General features: G+C 38.4%; 1 protein-coding gene across 4 annotated transcripts; it reads right to left on the reverse strand.

Annotated features, from left to right (window-relative positions):
* Nucleotides 1-562: 562 nt before the first annotated feature.
* Nucleotides 563-27747, reverse strand: USP16 (ubiquitin specific peptidase 16). Of its 4 annotated transcripts, XM_049627953.1 has the most exons (19): nucleotides 27221-27366; nucleotides 26644-26708; nucleotides 24297-24398; nucleotides 22205-22383; nucleotides 19148-19251; nucleotides 18236-18339; nucleotides 17130-17314; nucleotides 16245-16340; nucleotides 14849-14979; nucleotides 14427-14514; nucleotides 13270-13348; nucleotides 11408-11499; nucleotides 10997-11053; nucleotides 9911-10087; nucleotides 7634-8297; nucleotides 6441-6535; nucleotides 5227-5313; nucleotides 1100-1256; nucleotides 563-1012 (listed from the first exon to the last, which is right to left on the reverse strand). In XM_049627953.1, exons 3-19 carry the CDS (start codon nucleotides 24355-24357, stop codon nucleotides 888-890), a joined length of 2481 nt encoding a protein of 826 aa, XP_049483910.1. In that variant the 5' UTR covers nucleotides 24358-24398; nucleotides 26644-26708; nucleotides 27221-27366; the 3' UTR covers nucleotides 563-887. The 4 variants fall into 4 exon arrangements, with proteins under 4 accessions (XP_049483910.1, XP_049483912.1, XP_049483908.1 ...); XM_049627955.1 differs by lacking the exons at nucleotides 26644-26708; nucleotides 27221-27366 and adding an exon at nucleotides 27613-27747 and having other exon boundaries at nucleotides 17130-17311; XM_049627951.1 differs by lacking the exons at nucleotides 26644-26708; nucleotides 27221-27366 and adding an exon at nucleotides 27613-27747.

Consider the following 27747-nt stretch of genomic DNA (forward strand, 5'->3'; position numbering starts at 1 on the left):
GTCCCCCTCCCCCGCATGCACACTCTCAAAATGAATAAACGTTAAAAAATAAAAAGTTACATTTTTAAAAAAAATTGTTTTTGGTATTTGAAAGGAAATTTTGGAAGCAATAAGACTCACTGGGTCTTAGGTAGTAAGTGTCGAGAGTAATGGAAGTTTAGAGAACGGAGGCTGAGCCTTAAGGTTTAGGATTGCACGCAACTTCCAGATGCTGGCGCTCGCTTGGGTAAAAGGACAGTTCGCAGACTTTCTCTGGCATGCTGGCATTAAGGGGACCTGGTACTGAATTACTTAAGAGTCGCAGGAGTGTCTACTTTGGGTCTGTTCACAGAAAAAGAGCAGAGTCAGGCCTACACCCCAGCTTATGTACACTGTATGGTGTCAGCAGAATTGTAGGTAAGAGACTTCTTCCAAGTATGTACTACTGCCATTACCTAATGTCTGCTTATAAAGTCAACACTTTTTAAAAATACATTTGAAGTTTCATTAGCCAAACGTATTTTAAAATGTTACGTGGTAGAGTAAGAACACAACTTTACATCTTCCAAGTAACAAAACAAGGTTTGGGGGTAAGTCGATTTATTGATGTGTTACAACCCATCAACCAGACATATTTAAGCACAGAGGACTGGGGTTCAAAATCCTTTCCAGAAACTGGAAGCAAGAATAAAAACCACTATGACAATACAAAACCATTGTAAATTTTTAGGTATTTTCCCTTCAATATTTTAATAAACATTTCTTCTGGCATGTATTTAAGTGAACATGATCTTAGAGCCTTCGCTTCTTTATTAAACATGATTTTACAGTCAGTCTTCGCTTATTATTAATTAGAGCCACTTTAAAAGCTATAAACTTGTTTGTGGAGAAAGCACTTTTCGAAACGATTACAGTACTCTCTCATAAAATAGGAGGTACGCCTGTGAGTTCAGGACTTTAGTTGTCGGCACAGCTTGCACGTGCGTGTCACTGATGTGAAACCACTGCCCTTTGGTTGACTGCATTTCAAAATCTGTCAGGAGAAAACAAATGGGAAGTTCCGTTATTTTTTGGTTTGGCCATAATCCTCTGAATGCCAGAATTTCCCACGCCCTCCTACCTTGTGGAATATCACCGTGGAGAACAAGACTAGAGAGGTGACTGTTGGCAGCTCTTGCCTTTGCATAGGCAGTATAATGCCCTGACCTCATGGTGCCACTGTGTTCAACGACTCCGTATAAGGAATAAAGTACCCTTGTGTTTTCTTCCGCGACATTCTTTCAAAATGAAGAGAATTCAGAAGTTAGTTCTAGTCCTGTTTATAGATGCCATGGGGAAGGTAATTTAAGCGAAGGCTTTCTAACCTTTGAGAATGTAAAATCATTCATGAGTCTGACCTTGACTACTATTTTCCCCCTACAGAGTAGTGTCACACTTAGGTTTTTATTAGAAAGTCACCGTTGCGGTCTGCCAGAATCACAAACCAGAGGCCACTTGCCTCAATTGCAGCTTCCCAGCCCAGATACTTCAGTAACTGAACTTGCCAGTTTCCATAGGAGTCCTGGGCTCTGATAATTGCGAAATACCTTAACAGCTCTATCGTTCCAGTTCCTGCCGAGACTGTAAGCCTTTAACAGCAAAAGGATCGCGTTTAAGTCGTGCCCAAACCACCCCTTATGTTTACAAATGTTCCTCAGAGATTTGGCTCCTCAAGGGTTCACTTCTGCTAGCTAGATGGTGGAGGCTGCTTATTTTAAGACCCCATATGCTACATGGTTGACTGGCGACAAGGACAGGCATTCTCTGAGCTGGGGCTGCTTTCAGACAACTATTCCACTTAGGTTCTCTTGTAAAAAGTCCCCCTGAATGGGCATCATTATCCGTCAATAATACTGTCTCTTTAATCTGTGGCCCCCTCTTCACAGAAGAACTTCATCCTTCACTCCAAGTCCTGTCTGCTTCCTTAGGGACTTCAGTGTCCTTCAGTGAGCTGCTCAGGATTTCTCCTGCCATCCCACTTTAAGTGCCAGGCCTATATTCTGCAATTGATCCTCACCCAGAACTGTTCAACTTCAAGTCTTCCCACTTTTCTAGTCTCCGTTCACAAGGCTTCCACTCTTCCAGTTCTCCTCTCACCGATCTCCCCTCTCTCTAACCTAACTGGATCCTGGAGTCCTCACTTTCTCCTGGCCGAGGAAGCCTCTCTTGGCCTCATTCCCCTATCAAGTCTGTGTCTTCACTGCTCAAGATGGCAACAGAACGGCAGTGTCAGCATTTACCTGAGGGCTTATTAGAAATGCAGAATCTTAGACCCCCACCCAAGACCTACTGATGCCCAAAGGACAAGCATATTAAAGCTGGAGAATTTAAACCATGTGTATCAGTCTTACAAATAATCTCTCTTAACACCCACCACCAGCCTTGCCAACACACTGATCATAAAACTCCAGGGGCGGCCGTGTGGCTCAGTTGGTCGAGCCTCTACTTTGGCTCAGGTCGTGATCTCACGGTCCGTGACTTCGAGCCCCACATCAGGCTCTGTGCTGACAGCTCAGAGCCTGGAGCCTGCTTCCGATCCTGTGTCTCCCTCTCTCTCTGCCCCTCCTGTGTTTCTGCTCTGTCTCTGTCTCTCAATAATAAGTAAACATTAAAAAAAATTTTTTTTTAATTAAAACTCCTTTCTGAATCCTACGATGAGCCTTCCCAACCACACACCCAAACAGCTGCTGTTTGGTGTTGCCAGAAAGCAAAATTACATATCCCTGCAGACTGATAAACTCACTGAGGACTCATCAGGGTCCCCCATGTGACTGTCTAATCTTGGAACCTGTTCTTAGTTAGCTCCTTAGTTCACAGCTATCCTTCACAGCAACGGGCCCAGACTTTAACCACTCCTATAGCCTCTCCTTATCACCTTTATTCTTCTCTGTAGCTGACCTCACTTCCCACTTCAGGAAAACAGATTAAAACCTACCCAACCGTAAGTTGCCCATTCTCAGGAAGATGAAGTATCCTGTCCCTTTTGTTCGGAAACAACAGTCCAACTTAGTGTCCTCATCCCCGCCCTTCTGGCTTCCTCCAGGGTCTTGCTCAGTCAAATCTCTCTCTTTTCTGTATCTTTAACTTCTAGATTTTCCTCTTGCTCTGCAAACCCACCTAAGTTTCCCAGACTTAAAAAAAAAAAAAAAAAAAAAAAAATTGATCTACCACTTTTCCTTTTCAACAATACCTCAAACATACCTATATGCTTTATTTCCAATATTGTCATTCATTGCTCAATCCACTGAAGTCACCAATACTTCTTAAAAATTTTACCATGACCTCTATACCTTCTAATCCACAAATACTTTCTAGGTCTTTTTCTCTGATATGCTGACACTTGAGGCCACCCAGTCTTCTCCCTTAAGCTTGAGCGCAGGGCAATGTAGGCAAACAATGGATTCCTAATACCCTTGTGTTCAAACTAATCCAACCAAAGGTATTTCTGCTTACTGGCAAAAGTGGCCCTGCACCATGGTGATAATATAAAAACAATTACAATTCACTCTGCCCACCAGCTCTGAAATACCTTTCTTGGAGAATTTTAAAATTTTAAGTTGGGAGGGAGGATAGGAGAATTCCTATCATTTCAAATTCTGCACACAAATTATTGTTTATACTGAAGCATTTGAAATCCGAATATAAACATACAGCTTCTCCAATTGTCCAAATTCTTCAACACGGAGATCTGTCAAGATCGTTGGTGGTGTCCTCCTCTTGTACATATGCCTCTTACACCCCTATGCTCACCAGAGTTGTCATTAACCATCTCTTCTCTTTCTCCATGCTCTACACAGGGGACCCTAGCCTCATAGTTTTAACCATCACCTATGTACTGATTTCCAAATCTTTATCTCCAGACCTGACCTCTCTGCCCTGAGCCTCAGACATGCACATCTAAATGTGTCCCCCTGAGTATTTCAAAAATACCTGAAACTCAGTGTATCTAAAACCAAATTCATTATTCTTTCTCTACCTCCCAACCTGTTCTTCCTGTATTTCCTACCTCAATGAATGGTACTCCCATCTACCAGATGCCTCGTCACTCAAGCCAGGCCTCAGGAATCATGCTCAACTCTTTTTTGCGCTACCCTTACCATCCATTTCAAGGCCTCTTCCTCAGCTTCCAGAGCCTGTATAAGTCATGAGTCTGGATAATTTTACCCCATGAAATATTCTCTCAAGCTTGCCCTCTCCTATCCTAAATTAAGCTCTCACCATCTATTGACTAAATTAATTCAACAGCCTCCAAACCAGAGAGCTCCTGCCTAAAATCCAACGTCCATGCTTCAGCAAGTAACTCGTATAGTAACACAGATCCGGCTGTCACCCCACTGCTTTAAACTCTTCAGTGGCACCCCACTGCATACCTAATAAAGCCCAAGTTGCTCACCATGATAATCTCCCAAACCTCATTGCATCTCACTGCTCTGGCTTCACCTCCCAACATTCTCTAGCTTTGTACCAGAAGCTCTACAACTGCTTCTACTGCTAGTCCCTAGCCCCCACCATATCATTTTACTTGTCTTTGCTCTGGCTGGTCCCTCTTCCTGGAAAACTGAATTTCCTCTTGACCCATCACACTAACTCTTACTCCTGTAAAGAGTGGTTAAGGTGTGGTCTACTTCACAGAGCATTTCCTGAACCACCAACATACTGGGTTAAGTGCATACCACCCCCGCTCTGTGTCTATAACACTCAACCATATTAAACTGAAATTACTTGGGGCGCCTGGGTGGCTCAGTTAAGCCTCTGACTTCGGCTTAGGTCATGATCTTGCAGTTTGTGGTTCGAGCCCCACATTGGGCTCTGTGCTGACAGCTCAGAGACTGGAGCCTGCTTTGGATCCTGTGTCTCCCTCTCTCTCCCTCTCCCCTGCTCGCTATCAAAAAACAAATAAACATTAAAAAAAAATTTCTTTTAACTGAAATTACTTAATGTATCTGCTGATCTTTAGTTTTGTGCCCTCAGCTCCCAAGACAATGTCTGCCACAATTAATAGAGATTCAAAAAATTAAGAGAAATTAACAACCTAATATTCCAAATGATTCATCACAGATCTTGAAATTGTAATGGTACAAAGATCAAAGACCCACTCTATTCATTCTTATCAACCTCATACTTCAGTGAGTTACTGTTGGGAGTATCTGGTAAGTAAGCTATGATTTCCCTTTAAAGGATTTTCCCAAAAAGACCACTTTCACCTACCTTACATTTAAGGGTACAAAAAGGAGCCAAATCTAAGATTTCTGGAAATTTTATGTGTTTGTTAACTTTGCGTAGATTAAAACCAGCCTAAAAAAGAGAGACAACAGATTGAGTTATTTTCCTAGAAAAGTTGTACACATTAAGTAAACTGTAGTCCCACCCAATGCACAAAAGAACACCAACATCAAACCCTAGCTCAGTCTTCTCAGGAGACTCTTTTCTTTCTGACCACTAAATGATTTTTGCGAAGTGCACACCAAACACACACCCCACACCCCAACAGATTAAGAAAGCTGCTCCCAGGGCACACGGGCTCAGTCGGTTAAGCATCCAACTCTTGATTTCAATTCAGGTCATGATCTCGTGGTTTGTGGGTTCGAGCCCCGCCTCAGGCTCTGCACTGTCAGTGCAGAACTTGCTTGGGATTCCCTTTCTCTCTGCTCCTCCCAAGCATGCATGCATGCTAAGTAAATAAATAAACTTAAGAAAAAAAAAAAATCTACTCCCATGAGAAAATTCTCAGTGTTTCTGCTTTAGCCATCCAGAAAAGCCACATTAGACCAGAGGTTTTAAGTGCTTAAAACTCAACAACTGGAAAATACTTTCCTGTACAACACATCCTCTCGAGCCTCCCTCCCTACCCAAGCTTAGTGCTTATTTCAGAGACACCCACCCAATTAATCAAACCCATATAACAACCACAGGAGGGAATACATTCTTAAGGTTCTTTGGAAATTTGGAACTGAGTTTAAAACTTGTACTGCTTACAGTAAAAGTCTTCCAGAAAAAAACAGGGTCACCAAAATGATGAAAATCCAAGGTATCGATGTCTTTTTATCAAGGGTCAGTACAAATAACGTACCACACACACGACAGAAAAATAGCACTAATTTCTTAACTGTGAAATACAGCTAGTAAACTGGACTTTTTTTTTTTAACCTGAAATTAAGGATAGAGTGAGATACTAATTTTACTAAAAAGAGCAACATGAATTCTAGTAAAATCGAGGAAGGATTGTGCCTAAGTTTCTCCTCCACCTTGACAGGTATCTTCATCTAAGCTTTTGTCACACCCGTATATATTTCTTACTTCTCTACTTTTTGAAAGTTAGAATTAAGAAATAACAGAAAACCAAAGAAACACAGGAATATAGTGAGACAGTAACAAATAAAGCATTAAATATTTAAAACAAATTTGAGGTAACCAAAGGGTACCTGCTGAAATCTCTTTAAATGGAGAGTGAGAACAGGAGGAGCAACAGAGATTAGCATCTGCTTTTTGGCATTGGTATAAACATGTTTCCTTTCACCTAAAGAAAAAAAGAAATTTTAGAAGTGTGGAAATGGTTTTAGATTTCTAAAGCATTCACATTTACTGTAAAATCATTTCAAACATCTCAAGCAATCATCTTTAAACTTTCTGGAAAGGGCCAAATAATAAATATTTTGGGCTTTGTGGACCAAGAGGCAAAATTAAGTATATGCTGTAGGTATCAGTAAAAATTTCCACAAATTCCCACAACTTTACACTGATGTAATTCTAAATACAGTAACAAATGAGTACGACTACAGTCTACTGAGGGAAAAAATGAAATCATTTTTGGGCAGATACCATTTAATTGGGGCTCATACTTAGTACTACCATCGGATCACTTTCAAATGCTCATCAATAAAAACATGTCTAGACCCCATACAAAAACAGATGGCAGACCAAACTCGGCCTGTGGACAACAGTTTGCCGATGTCTGCTCTAAGGCGAACAGAACTGCTATAAAATCAACACAATTTACTATTTGTATTGACATTCAAATAAATAAAAAACTAGACCTTTAAAATGTTTCAACAACTCTAGGAAGAATCCTTAGGAATCCACAATCCCGCCTTACCCCACTTACTCAAGCTCAAAAAAAGGGTGGGGGGGGGCTGTTGGGGAGAAAGGGAATTGTCAGTATTTTTCTGTTGTATATTTGAGGGAGGTTAGAAGAAAGCGCTGTCCTCCCAGTACCTGGCACTGGGCATATCTCATGAGTACACTGATGAAGTGAAGCTTCCTGGATACAAAGGAGATGAGGGCCATCACAAATGCTGACAGGAAACTGAGGATGCAAAGAAGTAGCCACTATCTGTAAGGGTAAGGACCCTGTTGTGATAAATCCCAGGGGGATAATTTGGCCACAGAAAGAGGTGTTGGAGAGGGAACTGTCCCGCTCTATCTGCTGTCAGGCTGCCACACAGCACCAGCCACTTCAATCTGTTTGTCTATCCTTCTACCAAAATATTGACACAGGAGAAGGAACTTCCAGATGCCGTCCAAATCCTGATACAACTACAATAGCAGTACTCTACCTATGCGGTGCAAAACGGGCCCCTGAACATGAATTTCACTTTCAGTGAGAGACTCCAAATACCTTTTACGTTTGCCTTTGGTCCACTATACTGTCTCCGGGTGCATACTTCACAAAGCAGTTTATTTGCATCTCGAAGTTTCTCATTTCGGGTGAACTGATATAAACAATGTTGGATTGAACACTCATCAGTATGGAAAGCTTCCCTGTTTGCAAGAGTACAGAAAGCAGTTTCTGGATCTTCGTTTACAACTTCATATACCTTGGTCCCAGGAGAATGACTCTCATTCAGAATCTCTATATTTATTTCATCAGGTCGAAGAGCAGCATTCAAGTTAAGGTTTTTGAAACCACTGGAAATGTCCACTTCTCCACTGTTCCCTTCTGTCAGATAGGCACCACTTAAATTCCTAGGACATTCAGTGGGAGAAGAGGCCAGACCCTCCAAATCATTATCCATGTTGACATTTCTCATATCTACTTCCTCTGTGGATTTTTGATTGTCAGTTTTGTTTTCTATCATTTTTTCTGGGCCATTCAAATCCTTCTGATTAACGCAATATTCTTTATGTGTGATTTCCTCTTCTGAGATATGGTTGGATTTAACATCCACTTCTCCCTGAAGTGACATTTCAACCTCACATACATTATCTTCAGGATGGTCAATGGTACAGATATCATTTAAATGAAGAACTTTTCCTTGAATTTTTTGTTGCCTTCGTTGGTTCTGTGCAAAAAGCATAAAACGTTTTTTAAAAATAGGAAGAGAAAGAGTATGCATGTACCACATCAGGTTTTCTTGCTTATCAATCCAAAATAAGTTTATAAGGAAGAGTTCATTCCCAGAATTCTGATCCTAAAAGTTCCTTTACTATCAGGGATCAAAGAAATTATGAAGAAAGTTCTTTAAAGCAGGAATAAACCATCACCAATCATCAAAATACTATTACACAGGGCAAATAAAACTGTGCAAGGCATGGTCTGTGCTCTAAGAGAAGTGATCTAGACAGATCAGTGGATGAGACGGTAACTGGTACACCCAAGCAGACTAGTATGGAACCAAGCAGGGAGTCTGACTATACACACAACAGGAAGGGGTATACCCGTGCGAGTTATGATTATTGGGTCAAAGGTTCACTGAGGGAAGAAAAAGCAAACTGAAAACTCAAGGATGCACAAGTACAGGACTGCTTTGGGCAAGATGGAGGAGAACATTCCAGGAAACAAATACCCCAAAATTAGGGAGGAAGCAAGGAAGCCTCATGTACAGAGGACGACAAAGGACTTCCTTCCTAGAAGCATTTTATTTCCCATTTGCAGCCTATTTCCACATAGAAGGGGAAGGCATTTCAGCACACTCTTGTCACTGGAATGCCTGAAGACTCTAGGTAAAATGACAGTCCCTGTGAGGCTAATCTGTAATTCCAGACGGCTGAAGGACAATACGCAGGACACATTTTCCAATGTGTTTTGGCTAAAAACAGTTAAACCATGAAAGAAAAATGGAGAACGGACAGAAGACAATACTGCAAAGGAAAGGGAACACAAATGACTCAAACATAAAAACATACTTCACTTATGTTAAACGAAATGGAAAATAAAACTGCACTGAGATAGTATTTTCCATCAGACTGGGAGAAGTCATAGAACATAACTGCTGTTGAGGATGAAGAGAAACAGCAAGTCTCGTATGCTGCTGGTGGGAATATAAATTGGTACAACCTTTGTGGAGGATTACAAATGCAATCCCTCTTCTCAAAATGTGCTCTACAGATGACAGGTGTACAGGATTATTCCCTGCAGAGCACAGGTTATTACCTAACAAAAGACTACAAACTAAATCAACAGAGAACAGTTAAATGAACTATGGTTACATCTATAAAACAGAATAGCATACAGCTGTTTAAAACAACTGACTCTCTGTGTCCTGACGCAGAAAAATCTCCACGAGTCTAATTAAGTAGAAACAAACAAAACACAAGGTCCAGAACAGTGTGTATAATTTTTTAAAGGAGGAAAAACCAAGACTACGTATTTGTATTTAATCCTATTTCCCAAAAAACTGTGGAAGGACACGTATGAAACTAAGTGGTCATCAACATCGTAAGAGGACAGGCTTGGTGGGGGCCTCTCACTGTACATCTTTATAGATTTTTAAATTTTTAAATTTTAAGAACTCAAAAAACTGTTTAAGATGAACTAAAATTCTTAAAAGTTCTCACAAGTAATGCAAGATAAAAAACAAAAAAGCACAACCTTTTCTTTCAGTCACTCAGACTTCAAACGTAACAGTCGCAGATACAAAATTAGAAAAGCATAGTTTTCTTCCCAGTTACCCACCTTGGCTTGCTTTTTGGCTTGCTTCTTTGCTTTTTTCTGTAAGTGCTTACTTGTTCCTGAGGGAATGTCATTCCTCTCTTTCATGTAACTGTCATTATCTTTCTCTTCCTCGCTGTCTTTATCTTCATCCTCCATCGTCTTTTTCAAATTTTTATCATTTATACTTTTCTTACCACTCTTAAAATATGGGCCAAAAATAAAATTTTACAACTACTATTTGGTGAAAAGATTTCATGTTACCTAAATATTTTTCTACTCCTATTTTACACTACGTTTACTTTCCACAATGTTTGAAAATACATCCAAGACAAAATTCATTCATCTCAATTACTAGAAAGCAATCCTCACATACTGAAAAAACAAGCAAACAAACAAAACCGTACAAAAGACAACTTTACATGCAAGTTAACTAGAAAGGAATATAATGAATGTTATTAGGTACATGCTCTATCACACTGTAACTGTGTCTGTTTCTAAATGCACTTCGTGTTTATCAGTGATGTACTTGTCCCACTAAGGCAGCCCTTTTTATCTTTCTCCTTTCCACGTTAAAGAGTTTTAGAAAAAGAGAAAATAAAGTAAGTTTGGTAAGACTTTAATCACTAAGTAACAGTGATTAAAGGGACCCCTCATTCATATTAATTTGAATAATGATTTATCCAATATTCATAGCGTGTTTTCTTTCCTCCAACTACTACTTGATAGGAACCAAATTGATACGGCTGAAAATTGACATACTCTTATTAACATGTATGAACTGAAGACTTTAAAGGATTTGTGTTTATTCTTAAATAATGAAAAGAAATAGTAACTTTTAATATGAAGAAAACACTTCCCTATATGTATACCAATCAAGTTAATTATCTATAAAGAATTCTAGACACACCAACTATCCTCTTTAAAAAAAAGATATTTACCCTAATTTTTATTCAAATCTTTAAAATTCTTCTATCTTAAATATATGTTTAAAAATTCCTACAAGGGCTAATGTACAAACTTGGAAAAAAATTGATGAGGCTTCCGTTATAAAAGCTAACACAGGGGGAAAAAAATCTACTTAAATAAAGTAAGTTGAGTAAGTCTTACCTGATCATCTAAAACTGGTAGAGACAAATCAAGGAAAGATTCATGAACCAAAGAGACCTTAACCAACCCAAAAAAAAAAAAAAAAAGTAAAAAGAAGAAAAAGATTCACTTTAGACATTATATAGTAAGATCATGGGGGGAGGGGGACATTTTAAAATAAAGACTTAAGAAAATGAAAAATTATACAGCATTGAAAACTTAGGGTTAGGGGAAATAAATTAAAATGTTAAACTAACTCCTTTCAGATCTAAGGGGTGGGTTCATAGTCCCAGGACAGAACTATGGCAATTTGGGCAGCTGAACCAAGAACAGCTTATAAAACTAGATACTTCTGTTTTTGAAGGACACAACTCACAAACTACACTGCATTAATCTTAATGTGTGGATCCAGTCCACACCACAGCAACTTACAGTTCTGCACTCATCACACATGATTGTACTAGTTAGTTCACCACCAAAGATGCGGTCCACAAAACTTGGTACGGATTTTTTCTTTTCATAATCTATAAAGGGAAAAACATTTATCAATTACCCTTATATAATTAACTGAATAAGTTAAAACTATTTACTTACCTAACTTTAAAATTTTATTTTTAGTTCTGATCCCATAGGCTTTTTCCGTTCATAATTACTATAATTTTTATTTTTATGCTATCATCAGCAGGATATATTCCAATTTTGAGCATAAACACAATGTAACACAATCGTGTCTTGTAAAAAGAAAAAGTTCTCACCCTAGATCTAGTCAGTGCAAAATAAACCATGCAAGTCAGTGAGACTTTCTATCTATCAATATCCCCACTAGTGACATGAACAGATGGGGCTAAGCTACACGGTATTCAAGACCACTTCTAGCTCTACCATTCTAATATTCAGCAGCAAACATAGGAGAAAACGCATGTAACTTGTTTTATGAACTCTAAGACTGAACTCCATTTAAAATCAAAACAAAACACAAAAAAAACCATGAGAAAATGTTTCAGACAAAATCTTTCTTTTGATTTTTCTATGTTCCCAGAAATAATCTTGGTAAGTTAGTGTAAGGTGACAATTTTACTACCTGGTCACCCAATTTTCTAAACACAAGAAATGCATCACCCTTATTCAAATGACAGGTGTACCCATTTGTACAGAAACACACTTGATGGCAGATAGTGCCAACAGGGCAGGATTCTCTCTGTCACTGGCCTGGCCCTAAAGGACACCAAGGAGGCAAACGGGTGCTATGTGTTGATTCTAAACTGTGATTTACAAGGGTGCCTGGCTGGATTAGTTGGTTGAGCATCCAACTCTTGATCTCAGGGTCGTGAGAGTTCAAGGCCCACATTGGGCATGGAGTCTACTTAAAAAAACAAACAACTGTGCTTTACAATATGGTAGCCACTAGACCTTGTGAATATTAAATTTAAATTAATATTAAATAAAAATAAAAATTTAGCTCCTCAGTCACCCCAGTCACATTTCAAGGGTTAAATGGCCACATGTGGCCAGTGGCTACTGTATCAGACAGCATAAATATGGAAGAGTTCCATTATCACAAAAGTTCTATTGGACTGATCTGTCCTAAACCTTTAAATGCCACACAAAACAGTAATAATGAAGTTGGTTGCACAATTAATAAGCCAGCTACTGACAACTCACAGACAAGTCTAATTCACATATCACTGCTCATTAGAAATACAGTTGACCTTTGAACAACACGGGTTTGAACTGTGCGGGTCCATGTGCGATTCTTTTCAAGAAATATAGTACAGTACTGAAAATGTATTTTAACTTCCTTATGATTTTAATAACATTCTTTCCTTTATTATAAGAACACAGTACATAATATATATTACCCATAAAATATGTGTTACTTTACTGTTTATCAGTAAGGCTTCCAGTCAACAGTAAGCTATTAGTAGTTAAGTTTTTAGAGTCAAAAGTCATATAAGTAGATTTTTGACTGTGTGGGAATGGCTAGGGAAAGGACTGGTACTCCTAACCTCTGCATTGTTCAAGGGTCAACTGTTTCAGCTTTTGAAATACAAAACTGTGATGTCATCTTAGCTCTACCTTTAAAAATTTCACTACAATAGTGCATAAAAATACACCAAAAGTTAAATTTTTCCAAAATATTCACCCCTGGAATTCTGAATAATTTTTTTAAATCAATGGTGATAAAGAAAAATTTATGTTAATAACTGTGAATTTGAAATACACGTGCCAATATCTTGTCCTAAGATACAGAAGAATTCAACTACAGTGTTTTAGTTCAAAAAGTCAGACATTACCTTTAACTTTATTTTTTAGTTCTTCATCCAATTTTTCAGTAGAATTACCAAATGCTTTAAGAATTCCTTTACTCACTCTCTAAAAGTAATAAAATGGATATATATATACTATTAAATTTTTAAAGGTTTATAGTTTGTTTTCCTTAGAAAATATGTAATCAAGTCAAGAAAGTGATCAAGAATTAGCTCCCCAAACTTTAATGAATAAAAAATAGTATTTCTAAAATCACATTTTCAAAATTAATTCAAGGAGCTAAAAAGAATTATAAAACAAGCACTAACCCCTGAACAAAGGCACTGTCTTACTTCAAGATTTTAATCTATTCAAACCAAAGCTTTTCAGCACATGCCCACCTCCTTTGGAAAGACCACTGAAATATCATGTCCTAGAAGCAGACTGTTTAAATGAGAGCTACAGGGGACTCTGGTCCTCAAAGCCAAGCACCATCATTACTGGGTGACCCTCAACCGGGTAATGCACTTTTTCTACATCCCAGTTTCACAATCTATGGAGTGAGAAAATGATTAACAGCATCTACCTCACAGAAAGGTTGTGAGGACCAAGTATGGAAATGCACATAAGATTCTGAGAACAGTGCTCGACATAATATAAGAGCAAACTAAATATTATCATTAGTTATCACTTGTTATCACTAGTATTATTATTACATTCATTAGTTATACTCAACATCCCCAAATACTTTACTTTATATCCTGGCAATCTGCAGAAATTTCTAAATGTAACTATGCTCCCTGACTCTTAAAAGTGAACGCACTTCCTAGATTCAAAAAGCTGTGTTAAATCACACTCAGAATAAGAATAGGAATGCGCTGCAACTGGGAACTGTTTTGGGAGAAACATTTTCCAACGCTTTGGAGCTCTCTGGTGTAGGCTAGTACGATAGAACTCCCAAGGAACAATAATGCTCTAACCAGCAAGGAAAACAGAGCATCATGAAAAGGAGAATCGTTTCTAATTCTCTTCATTCATTCTAGTGATAAAACATACTGGTTGAAAACACTGGTATAGAAAAAAAATGTTAAATACGATGGCCTCAGTAACTAGTTTTCATTGCTTTAACAATCCTTAAGACCTCAAATGACAGACAAGTTAATGAAGATGGGATCATAAAATATACGGGTCGAAATATGCTAACTTGTTGTTCTTCTGCTCTCATTCCATCCAATAAATAGCGAAGCAGCTCCTGGCTGTCTTGCTGCTGATAGCCTTTAAACCGTACTGCTCTACAGAAAATAAAAGATAAAGAAAGAAAACAAAACAGAAAAAAGAAAGAAAAAAAAGCAATGATGAGTCTATTAAAATATGAAACTATTTTTACAAAAATCTTAAGATTGTATCCAAAATCTCAGAGTGTTCCAGTTTCTCAAAATATCCCTTTAGTTCACCAACATCCTTGGCAGATTTAATTCTCACATAAAGTTCATATTTTTTAATCCAAAAGAAATAAACCACACTATAATACATTTACTGGGTTGACTTCTAACACTACTGAGTTTTTCATATTAATTCTCAGCATCTTACTGAGGCACTGAAAACAGAATCAAGGCAGATACTCACTTTTTACAGACCTGAGAAAAGAGTTCTTTAGGTGTCACGATTCCTTTTTTGGTCTCTTGCATCTCATTCAGAAACTGGCTCATGGCTAAAGTAAGAGGGCCTGGAGGCTCAAGGTTTATTTCTAAGGGTTCCTGAATATGGGAATAAAAATTGCTTTCTTCAGTCAAATTTTGGAAACATTTATTTTACCAAAATGTAGCTAGTATTGCCTGCATTGCCAGTGTTCCTGACAAAACTGTCCCATTTCAAAATTCAAAATGTACATCAGGAACAACAGAGAAAGTTCCTGGTCACTGACTATTGATGAAGAATTCAGTTCTACTATTTTAGTTTTAGAGTATCAGGAGCTTACCACCTAAGAATTGAAAGAGCCAGAGCAAAATATGAATAATTAAAAAAGGGTAGGAGACACCTAGGCACCTCAGTCGGTTAATTGTCAGATTCTTAGTTTCGACTCAGGTCATGATCTCACGGTTCATGAGCTTGAGCCCAGCATCGGGCTCCATGCTGACAATGTGGAGCCTACTTGGGATTCTCTCTCTCTCCCTCTCTTTCTCTCTCTGTCCCTCCCCCACTCGCGTTATCTCTGTCTCAAAATAAATAAACTTTAAGAAAAATTGATAGGGTAAAATTCATTTGGCTACACAGCATTTAAGTCACCTTAAAAGCTGTTAAAAAAAAATAACGTATGCCTAGGGCTTCACGCATATCAACAACTTTCCCAAGAAGGACACTGAACGCTAGAGCACAGTAGAATATGACATACACATAGCAAATAAATCTAAAAGCTAAATCTATTAGCCTGAAAATGTTTAACTCAGTAGCCTAAAACAAAAGCAAACAAAACAAACAAAAAGGTGAAAATGAGCATTAATTCTTTAAAATAGCTTAGAATGGCAGGATGCCTGGGTGGCTCAGTTGGTTTAGTGTCCAACTTCAGCTCAGGTCGTGATCTCACAGTTCATGAGTTCGAGCCCCACATTGGGCTTTGCACCGACAGCACGGACCCTGCTTCGGACTCTCTGTCTCCCTCTCACTCTGCCCCTGCCCTGCTCATGCTCTCTCTCTAAAATACATAAACACTAAGAAGTAATAATGATAGTAATTTAGAATGTGTATATTCAGAGAGGAAAATTACTGACTGTAAAAGAAAATCCTGGGGCGCCTGGGTGGCTCAGTCGGTTAAGCGTCTGACACCTGATTTCAGCTCAGGTCAAGATCTCCCAGCTCATGAGATCCAGCCCAACATTGAGCTCGGCCCTGGCAGGGCTGAGCCTGCTTGGGATTCTCTCTCTCTCTCTGTCTGCTCCTCCCCTGCACGCGCCTGCAAGCTCTCTCAAAAATAAATCAATAAACTTAAAAAAAAAAAAAAAAAAACAAAACTTAAAGTACATACAGTTAGTGCCAAATCAGGTGGTTCAATTTTTACAATTGTTCCAGACATTTTTACTTCTTTTAGTAGTTCTCTCAGCACTGGTGTTTGTGACAAATTCTGAAACGTAGAATGGAAAAGAAAAGGAAAATTATTTAAAGGCAAATCAAATATTTATTTCATCATTCAAGTATTTAAATAATTCAAGTATTTCTTAATGTTTGTTTATTTCTGAGAGAGACAGAGACAGAATGCAAGTGGGTTAGGGGCAGAGAGACAGGGAGACACAGAATCCGAAGCAGGCTCCAGGCTCCGAGCCGTCAGCACAGAGCCCGATGTGGGGCTCTAACTCAAAGAGCTGTGAGATCATGACCTGAGCCGAAGTCAGACGCTCAAGTGACTGAGCCACCCAGGCGCCCCTAAATAATTCAAGTATTTCTTAAGTGTCCATTCTATCGAAACAGAAAATCACTATCAACACTGCAGCCTTTATTATATCTATCTCAGGAAACAAAAAGTAATGGCATGCTATTCTCCCTACTTTATTTGGCTCGTAAGTACTTCAGTTTAGAGTTTACTCATCACTTCAAAAGGGCACTATCTACTACCCAACATGAAGTAGTTACCCTACCAAGTATTTGTTTTTGTACTAGGTTATCCTGTGTTTCCCCCACCCAAGTGCAAGTTCTATGAAGGCAGAATTCAAGACCAGCATGGCCTCTAACGCACCCCAATACTTAGCACAGTGTTTTACTGTCACGCGAAGTCAACCTTTCCTTAAGTATTCTCTAAAAACCCAGAAATAAATTACTTGGGGGAAAAAAATACTGTTAAGTAACAAGCATGCAAAAACATCCTATATTATGAGGGGAAAAAATTTCTTAATAGGGGAAAAATTAACATTGGCACCTGCATAACTGCATTGAAGAAACACGTATTTCCCAAATTACTGAGTCCTTTCACAGTTATTTGGGAAGCAGAATTCGTGGAAGGATTTTCTTTAGCCAAGTTTTCCTTTTTTTCTCGTTCTTGTTCATTTTTACTCTCCTTTTCTAGTTTTTTATTTTCAAGTTCAATGTTACCATCTTTTGCTGCTTTAAAAAAAAAAAAGGAAGAAAAAAGATTTGGCAAAATGTGCAGTACAACTATACCAAATGCAAAGTAATACTTGGGACAGAGTACTAGAATTCGTGAATTTTACCCAACGTCATTATTCACCAGCTGTTTCATTTTAAATGTTTTCTAACAAATATAAGTAAATTACCATCAAAAGAGAAAAATCAATAAAAAAAAATTCAGAAGTGATGTAAGCAACAGTTTGACAAATAAAACCGAACAGTTTATGTCTGGCACAAATCTTTCCTTTTTTACTACACAGAAGCTTTTTGCAAATGAGCAAGCACATCCTACTTTATGCAATTAGAGTATGAAACAATCAAGTGAAGAATGCAGACATGAAATAAATTTTTAAATGAAATTCCATGGGTCAAAAACAAATACTGAAGTTAGGAACAAACAATTCTGGCTGTGCCAAAGATACTTCTGTGACTGTGAAAATCAAAACAAGCTTAAAGCAGCAGATGATGTATGCCAACCCAATTTAACTATGTATGAAGAAACTCTGTGAAATATCTGGCCTTTTGAAGGAGTTACAAGCACTTCACTTGTATATCATCCAAATGTAACAAAATACATTCAGTATGAGGCAGGTGTACCTCGAGGCCCCGACAGAAAGGGCATCACTGTTCGTTACTTACTCCAGACTCATCACAGACTCTTCATCACATCTGACTAGGTTGTTCCTCAGATTTCCTTCTGACACATACTTATCTCTATTCCCACTGTTTTACATTCTTAACCAAAAATAGTTTCATAGTTTGAAATCAACCACAATTAATGTTATTGAGGTTTATGTAATGCCAAGTAGTACGGTAAATTAATCTAAATACATTCATAAGACAGATAAGATATACAAGTCAACATTACAGAGTATATTGAGAAATAAATAATTTTACCTGATTTTGGAGTTGTAATTCCAGCTTGTTTTCTAACATAATCAACCACCTGACCCAATCTGTTTGAACTACAATACTGGACCTCATCATCACATAGGTAACACCTGTGTCCCAAAAGATCACAGAGAAGAAAAGTGACAAACTGTCAACCAAAAAAGGGGACAAATTATAATTCCTGGAACCCAAAGTGTGTAACAACCAATTTATCCTATTAAAGAAAGTGAAAATAAAAATTCTGTGTTTTCTTGAAGAAGACTATCCATAGTGTCCAAGATTTACTAATAGGAGACCATTAGTAAGGTTAGCCAGAACCATGGCTACAGACAGACAGGGTGAAAAAAACTCCAAATATTTTACTGAAATGGCTATTTACAATATTAAAGTCAAAAGTTTTTTTCTACACAGATTTCAAAATATAGATCTACATCATCAAAATTAACAAATCTTACAACTGACAGATGATGTTCAATGTACACCACTGTGTAAATGGTTTTTAAAGATGTGAAAATTTGTTTTGATGATGGTACAATACAGGAAATACACACACCAGCCCCACGTTGATTTTCACGCAAATTAACTGTCAAAATTTTACTATATTCTCACTTCATCTGAAATTTGTTTTCAGTGTCCCAATTTTTAAATAATAACCGACCACATGCCATTTATAGTATCACAAGCAAGAAAAACAAAAGAATGAAAGATTTATGTCTTCCACACGCAACCATTTCTATGTGTGTACAATACTAAGCAAAAGGCACGCAAATATGACATTCTCTAGCCTTCCATAAGTGATGGTATTTAAACAAATTCTACAAAAATTTAAACCTTCTAGCTCCCAAAACATTTCAAACACTCCCATTCTCCAATACTTCAGTTTCCAGTCAACCGACAGGCACAAGAGTTGAAACTTACCATACACTCCAGTTGTCCAAACTGAGAACCAGACAATGTGGTTCGGACCTTGGTGTCATATAGTGCTTCAATGCATGCTGCTCCTGAGAATCTCTGCCACAGCCCTAGAGAATCATAATCATAAACCTCAAAGCCACAGTCGTTCACCAAGAGAATTCATAATCCCTAATGCACAAGGAAGTGGCCTGAGAAACTGTCATTCTTACAATTTTGGAAATAAGGTGTTAGATTCTAGACAGAGTCCAAATTTTGTGAAAACTTAAATAGGAACAGGCAACTGAGGACAACTCAGGAAGAAGGTATTTAGGAACTGTGCACTCAAAGCACTCTTCATCTCCAACTTGTCCTTTCTAGTCCCAACTACACCACACTAATGAAGTCTTTCACTAGGTATGGTGTGAGCAACTTAACGGCTTCCTAAGCATTTTCCTCACAATCATATTTTTCAGTTTATTGGTATCTAAAACAAAGCTCTGTTCATACACTCCATTCAAAAATTACAAATTGCTTTGAAACCCCTAATTAACAAACCTGATACCATCTGACCTCAACCTATGTTTCCAGGGTTAACTCCCATATTCTCCTGTATCAAATCCCACCCAGTCTTCAGGATCTAGCTCAAAGGCCACCTCCTCTCAGAAGCCTATGCTTATTCTCCCGGATGAGAAAACACTGTAGTCTTACTGTAAACAAACTCCTACAAAACATGGTGTAAATTCCTTGTGGCATTCTTTATCTTCCACTTTAAAGTGAACACTGGGTGTTGTATGGAAACCAATTTGACAATAAATTTCATATATTGAAAATAAATAAATAAATAAATAAAGTTACCAATGTTTGTATCCTTTCCTCCCCTGGACCATAAATATTGAAAGTCCAGAAAACAGAATTAATCTTTCTGTTACCCAAAAAATGTAGCAAATGGAAGGAGGTTAATAAGCATTAACTGAACAAGTAAATGGGAGATTTCCACCTACAAGATGTAGAGGCCTATTCATAAAAGAACTTGACTGGATTTTCTGCTTTTTGCTGGTCAAATCACTGCTAAGATATATCTGTGTATCTATCTGAACCAGGCCACCAACTAACTCCACTGGATTGCACTACAGAAGTGGTCCTGTTTCTATAATAACGAAAAATATACTTTGAAGGGGAAATGTTCGTCAATGGTTTCTAATCTTTTAACTATGATATCAACACTAATGATTTAATTTATCCCACTCAACATTCGATTCTAAAATAAATGAGTTGAAATTTGACATTAATTTTGAAAAATATAACACCATTTGAGATCACCTGAAACCTAAGAATGAGATGCCCTGTCTTGAGAGAATCACCTGCTAACAGGGCAAAAGGTAACTAGAGTAGGACAAAAGTTAACACTTGATAGTGATACTGTCTTACCCTTAGGAATTAAAAAGATAGCAAAATAAAATATATAATAAGAAATGTATCCTGGAAAATTTGAAGTAACAATTCTCACCTATATACTTAAGACCTTCAGTGAAAACCTTTCAAATACAATAAATATGTTCTTTGCTAACATTCAGATATCGTCAAATTGTCTGACCCATGAGCTATCACTATTCCCCTACTGGAATGGTTAAAATAAAGTCATGACAATACTAAATGCTAGCATGAATGAAGAGAAAGTTGATCACTCATACACTGCTGGTAGGAATAAAAAAACATTACTCTGGAAAAGTTTGGCAGTTTCTTAAAAACTAAAAATTCAATTAATATATGACCTAGTAATTGCACTTTGAGGACATTTTTCCAGAAAAAGGAAATCTTAAGTTTACACAAAAACTTGTACACAATTGTTCATAGCAGCTTTATTTGTAATCACCAAATCTGGAATGGGATCAGCCCAAATGTCCTTCAACAGGAGAGCAGTTAAACAAACTGTGATATACCAGGTATATCCATACCAGGAAACACTACTCAGCAATAAAAAAAAGAACTACTGATGCACACAATTTAGATGACTCTTCAGGTGATTAGGCTGAGTGAAAAAAGCCAATCCAAAATTGCTGTATACTGTGTGATTCCATTCACGTAAAATTTTTGAAATGACAAAATTTTAGAAATAGGGAACACATTAGTGGCTGTCATGGGCCTGGGCGAGAGATGGCAGTGGAGAAGTGGGTATGATTTAAAAAGGGCAACAAAGAGATCCGTGTGATTTCAAACTACTTGGTATCTCGACTGTGGTGGTGGATCCATGAATGTACTTAGGTGACAAAACTCTACAGACATCTATGACGTTTGTAAAATGTTGCCACTTGGAGAAATGGGGCAAACTACATAGAGATATCTCTGTTATTTCTTATACTGCATGTGAATCTGTAATTATCTCAATAGAAATTTCAATTGAAGAGGGAAAACAAAAGTTCTCTGCCTCATCTTAAAGCTTCATGACAGGAATGCCTAGCAGCCCAGTTGCCCAAAATATGAACCTGACTTGCCACCACTAACAGAAACTAAGAGTCCCTGACCTTCAGCACCCTGGCAATATCTGTCAATTGTTCTGTTACCTAGATACCCTCCATCCCCCACGATGAAGTTACCCATCCCCCAGCTGCCATAAATGTGGCCTGCTCACAGCTCACAGCTCAGTCTGTCCATCCCCAGGAATTATCCTCAGTGGAATGGAGTTGCCTTGCCTAAGGTTAGTCCCCCTTCTCAGGGGCATCCCGCATCCAATGCTTAGCCTACGCACAAGTACAAACGCCTGGCCCCTTGCCTCAATTCAGAACCTCTCTGAAGGCCAGAGTTCATCATGGGATCAGGTGAGGCCCCATCGCACTTCCACTTTAGTTCAACTTCTCTCTGTGCTTAATCCTGCTTCCCTAACTCTCCTCCAGGTTGTGGTACCAGGAAACACTCTGCAGTAAACCACCTATACACAAACCTCAGTCCCCAGATTTGTTCTCCAGGGAACAGGGCCTATGCCAGCTGGCAGCCTACTCACCCAAACTGCGATTTTAGGTAATACCTTCGAAAATAAATTCAAAGAGTTTTACAAAACCCATGTTGATCAAAACCTAAGCATACCTGATGGCCACATTTAAGACACAGCCAAACTGAAGGGTTTTCTTCCGTTTCTTCTTCAGATTTATCTTTTACTTTATTGTCCGTCTTACAATCTTGACAAATATTCCATTCCACGTTCAACAAGGCCCTTTTCAAATTACCTTGTTCCAATCCTTTTCTAATGTGTCTGCACGTAGGTTCTATTAAGACAAATAAAAAGGAGTAGGTGAGGTAAAATATGGCTTTCTGCGGTTAATCTCAAAACTTACCATTCATGTGAACATTAAAAATGAATTTACTCCATTAACAGACTGTTAGATAATCTAAAAACTTAAATTCCTGTTTGATGTTTGAATATTATGATTATGTGAGAAAGAGAGTTTACACAAATCTGAAATTTTGTTTCTTGAACTCCTAGGTACAACCATCACCATTCCAATTCCAATCACTTCAATTTATTTAACTATTTCCTTTAAAATTAAGGCTTTTATCATATTAATTATCCCCTTTATCTTAAAAGGTTCACGGAGAAGGTCCTTCATTCAGTCAGCAATAAAACTATCACAGGGCCAGCACTGTGGTAAAGGCCAGGGAACCTAAAAAAGACCAAGTCGCAGCCCTTCTCTTTGAACAGCTTATATTCTGGCAGAAGCAGATAAATAAATAAACACATAAGAATCTCCAAAATGTGCTAGCGCAGTACAAGAAGGGCTAAAAATTAATAAAGTTTACATACAGGAGGTAACATCTGTACAGCCTTAATAACAGTAATAAAATGTTCTGATATTAAGTACTTACTATGAGCCTAATACTGTACTAAATGTTTTGCATACACTATCTCATTTAATTATCAGACTCCCCCCCTAAAAGAAAGACACTACTATCCCCAAAGACAGATGAGAAAACTAAGATTTAGTGCCCAAGATCACATAACTACTAAGTGGCTATGCCAGAATTTGAGCTCACATCTTTCTGACCTCAAAGCTCACACTTGAAGCTATGAACTCAGGGAGTGAAAAACAACTGAAAAGGCCACATCCCATGAACAGAGTACGGAGGTATAAAATGTCATACTGTCTCCTCAGACTGGCAGTCACATGTGTATAAAAATGAGACCCGAGACCAAAAACCCTGTTGGGCCCAGATCAATAAAGAGCTCTGCAAGCCACTCTAAAGCGCTTCAGTTGTTTCAAGGACCCCAGAGGTTCAGAAACCAGTCAAGTGGCACATTTAGCTTACGCACAATGAACTTGCACCAAAAGAAAATAAATATAAATGAGATCATATTAAAAAACTACTAAATCCCAGCAAGTGGCCAAAGGAACACAAACTAAAAAAAGAAAATACTCTTTTCAACTAGCAAATCAGCAGGTTTTTACAAATGATACCAGCCAGTATTGATAAAGGTTGGGGAAACTGGCACTTTATTTCACTACTAGCGGGCCTGTAAATTACTACAATATTTTTGGAGGGCATTTTGGCAACAGAACCAAAAGAGCCTTGAAAATACGTATGCCATTTATTTCAGCAATTCTACTTCCAGAATATGTACTAAAAAGAGAACTGGATGTGCACAGAGATTTAGCTACAAAAATGTTTAAGATCAACCCATTCGTATCACTGAAAACGTAAAGATTACCTAAATGTATAACAGTGGGGAATTACCTAAATTATGAAATAAGAACCCATGGTCCTTACATCAATGGAATATCATGCCATTAAAAATGTTGTCAAGGGGTGCCCGGGTGGCTCAGTCAGTTAAGCGTCCGACTTCAGCTCAGGTCATGATCTCATGGTCTGTGAGTTCGAGCTCCACATCGGGCTCTGTGCTGACATCTTGGGGCCTGGAGCCTGCTTCAGATTCTGTGTCTCCCTCTCTCTCTATTCCTCCCCCACTCATGTTCTGTCTCTCTCTCTCTCAAAAATAAATAATAACCATTAAAAAAAAATTTTAATGCTGTCAAAACTATTAAATAACATATAGATATAAACATTAAGTTAAAATGCAATTACAGAATGATAATGTACACTTTGATCCCATTTGTACATATTAAAATATATGTCCATTTAGGGATATAAACATAACTTTAAAGATTCAATTGGTGAAATATACCTAAAGATTCAGAAGAATCATCAATTGGAACAGTTTTTCCCTTTGTCCGTTTCTTTCCCATGTTGGCACTTTATGGATTACTTACTGACACAAAATAACAATCTAGAAAACAAGATAAAGTTAGCTTGACAAAAAAAAAAAAAAAAAGTAGGTTTTATATTTCTCTAGGAGACAGTAATATAACTAAGCCACATACTTTGCATGTCCATCACACTTTGTAACATACAAAGACCATTCACATATTATCAGTAAGAACTCTGAAGGAGACAGGATAGTATTACCCCTGTTTTTCATAGCTTAGAAAACTGATTCTTAATAAGGTTTAGAGTTTGGCAATGAATGTAAAGGTCAGGAAAGAACCTGTCTTTCTTGAGAAATCTCAGCACGTTCACACTACTGGGAATTCAATTTCTCACTACATAAATGTGTAATGGTGGTAGGCACTTTGAAACAGGATAATGCCCCTTCCTTCTAAACTATGCTTCTTAGGTCTGCAGTCTAAACTGATCATTTCTCCAAGAAAGGTTTAAAACAAGTCTGAAGATAATCTTCTAAAGGGAGTCAGAAAATTTACAAATTTCAAAGCCAAATATAAAAAGCCGAAGCCAGGACACCTGGGTGGCTCAGTTGGTTAAGTGTCCGACTTAGGCTCAGGTCACGATCTCATGTTTCGTGAGTTTGAGCCCCGCATCTGGCTTTGTGCTGACAGCTCGGAGCCTGGAGCCTGCCTCGGATTCTGTGACTCCTTCTCTTCTCTGCCTCTCTCCCACTCATGTTCTGTCTCTCTCTCTCTAAAATAAATGAATGTTAAAAAAAAAATTAAAAAGTGATCCACTGTTCCGCATTTCCCACACCAGGACTTCCTATGGATAATAGCTGAGAATTTATTACAACCACATTCTCGACTGTTTACATTATTATGTTATTGCCAAAATCAGTTTGGACGACTATGACAAATCTAGCTGCACATCAAGTCTTCACCTCCTTAGTCAACAATTCAAAATTAGAAAACATCAAGAGCGCTGAAAGTACATTCAGGTCTACCTAACTAAATAATAATGATTTTAAAAACTTGTTCTTCACATAGGATAACTTAGTGCCAAAGTCAATTAAATGACTATAATTGTTATTTTACCTGGAGTGCTTATTAAAATTCTGATTACGTAAGTGAAAAGTAGGACCTGGAAGATATATTTTGAAAACACTTCCCAATTAATTCTGATACTTAGCTGTCATCCTGTCCTGGCTTAGCATCTTAGAAATATTCGTCTTCTAGCTCTTAATTGGTTAGTGTAAATATAGTTAATTCAAAATAGTTAGTGGAAAATGAGTGCCACATCAAGGAATTATTAAACTTTCCAAGGATCATCTAAAATGTAACAAGTCTCCACGTCCACAATATACGTGAATTAACTAACAACTAACAAAAGAACACAAAGTATATGGATATGTATAAAACTAGGGTATACTTTGTGTACATTTTGTCATCCTAAAATAACATGTTACATAATTTATCTTATTCAGAATTGTAGATTTTAGGGGGGAAAAAATAGTACTCAAGTTCTTGCCTCCAATCCAACTGCTCTAATCTGTGCTGCATCCCAGTACCAGATAGATCTAATAATACCATTTTCATCACATCCATGCTCCTGAGCTGTACATTCACAGTCCTTTATAAACTGTCCCAATGCTCTAGTAATCCTGACTCTCATTACTTCCCCCCCAAAACCACTGAAGTGTAATTACATGGTGCTTTCCATCTTCCAAGCCATTTCATAAACGTTATCTTATTTGATTTTCACAACAACCCTTTAAGTGGGGTATTTTGTTCTAAGAAGGAACTCAGAAAGAAAATGATGAAAGATCACAGGGTGGCAGAGACGGATTGAAAACACAGATCTTTCAATTCCAAGACCACCACTATTTACATTCCAGTCAAGCCACTGTCTCCCCTAGTGTCCCCTCCAAAACACCATGGCCCCACCTCAAGGCCTTTGATCTCTAGCTGGGAGTTCTCTCCATCCATCCGAATCTCATCAATCCTCCAAGCTGTCCCTCTCAATGAAACTGTAGACAACCATTCTACTCTAAATAAATCTCTCAACTGAATTTCCCCAATCTTTATAATGTGCACTACTCATTTTGTCCCCTAACCTGATACAATAATGGGCGGCTTCTTAAATCTTTGTTCTGGACATGTGTTATTTCTGTCTGGAATCTAAAGTTCTAGGAGAAAAAGAAAGGTTTTAGGTATTACTTCCGAATTGCCTAAAGCATCTAATGATTGTTAGTACATAGTAGGTCGTCAGAAATACTTCTTGCATGGAAATAGAAAAGAGCATAGTACCTGAGACATAAAGGTGATTACAAGGCGCAAAGGTAGGCACACATTAGAATGAAGCAAACAGGTTCCTGGGAAATCAAAAAGGTAAAGAATGAAGAAGTCTCCAGTAGTGAAGACAACAGAACTAGCAAATCTGGTTTGAGGAGTGCAGTAGCCCAGATTCCAAAGAAAAACTTCAAAGACTAATTGTAACTAGTACAGGCAGAGGACAGTAGGGGGTCACTGCAAAGCTGTGGAAAACGCTGCAGTAAATCTTTAGCAGCTATTAAGGGGCATCAAATGAGTCGAGAGAAGAGAGTGGTGAGTACCATCAGCTATAAAACATCAATAAACCTATTAAGTTTTTCAGGCGAGTCTTCAGAGGAGAGTCAGCTTCTTAGCCAAATTACTCTTTGCAGGACTCCACACAAAATGTAAATCAAAGCTGGTCTTGCCAGCTCGCATATTAATCCAGTTCCCTTCCCTTCCCAGTCTTCCCATGCCTGCTCGATTCCATTAAAAAAAAAAAATGGAAGTATTTAGAAAACTTTGTCAGCAAGTCTTAAATATGGCTTTCAAGTTTGGCACAGGTCTGACCTACCCTAGGTTCACTGACTCAGAGAGATGACAGATCCTGCTTTTCCTACTAACCACCATATGGACACGGCAGCAAACCCAACCCCAACCAGTAGGGTGCTCCCGGCCGCGCGGCGCCCATCACACCTCCCCTTCCCTTCCAACTGCTCCGCACCCACGGAGAAACCTTGGGGTCCGGGGTCGAACAGGGCGCCAGCACCGACAACTCATTGGCCAGCTCCTGGAACTGACAGGACATGAAACCAATGAGAACGCGGTACCGGGCCGAGGCCAGGTAACGTGCTTAAGGAAGAGGAGCCTTCGAGAGGAGAACGAGGTCAAGGCAGGAAATTCGGGCTCTCGGAACGCAGGACGTCCTGCGAGCGGTAACTGAGAGTCAGTGGGAACAGAACTCACCCACGGCGACAGCGCCCATAGCTGCATCCCCTAATGGGCCTTTGGGCTGGACAGCCAGCTCCGTCTTCCTCCTGGTGACAGAGACAGCGACAGAGCCGAAGCCAGAGTGACCGCTAGAAAGCAACAACTTCCGGT

The sequence above is a fragment of the Panthera uncia genome, chromosome C2, assembly GCF_023721935.1.
Source record: "Panthera uncia isolate 11264 chromosome C2, Puncia_PCG_1.0, whole genome shotgun sequence".
NCBI lineage: Eukaryota > Metazoa > Chordata > Mammalia > Carnivora > Felidae > Panthera > Panthera uncia.

Excerpts from the sequence above, each read along its gene's own strand:
- USP16 (XM_049627951.1), bottom strand. The coding sequence starts at position 24,357 with ATGGGAAAGAAACGGACAAAGGGAAAAACTGTTCCAATTGATGATTCT. Across the intron at positions 16,341-17,129 it reads TCTTCAATGCAGTTATGCAG|AATTTGTCACAAACACCAGT; the intron begins GTGCCAATGTTA and ends TCTACGTTTCAG. Across the intron at positions 14,515-14,848 it reads TTTTCTCAGGTCTGTAAAAA|AGCAGTACGGTTTAAAGGCT; the intron begins GTGAGTATCTGC and ends TATTTTCTGTAG.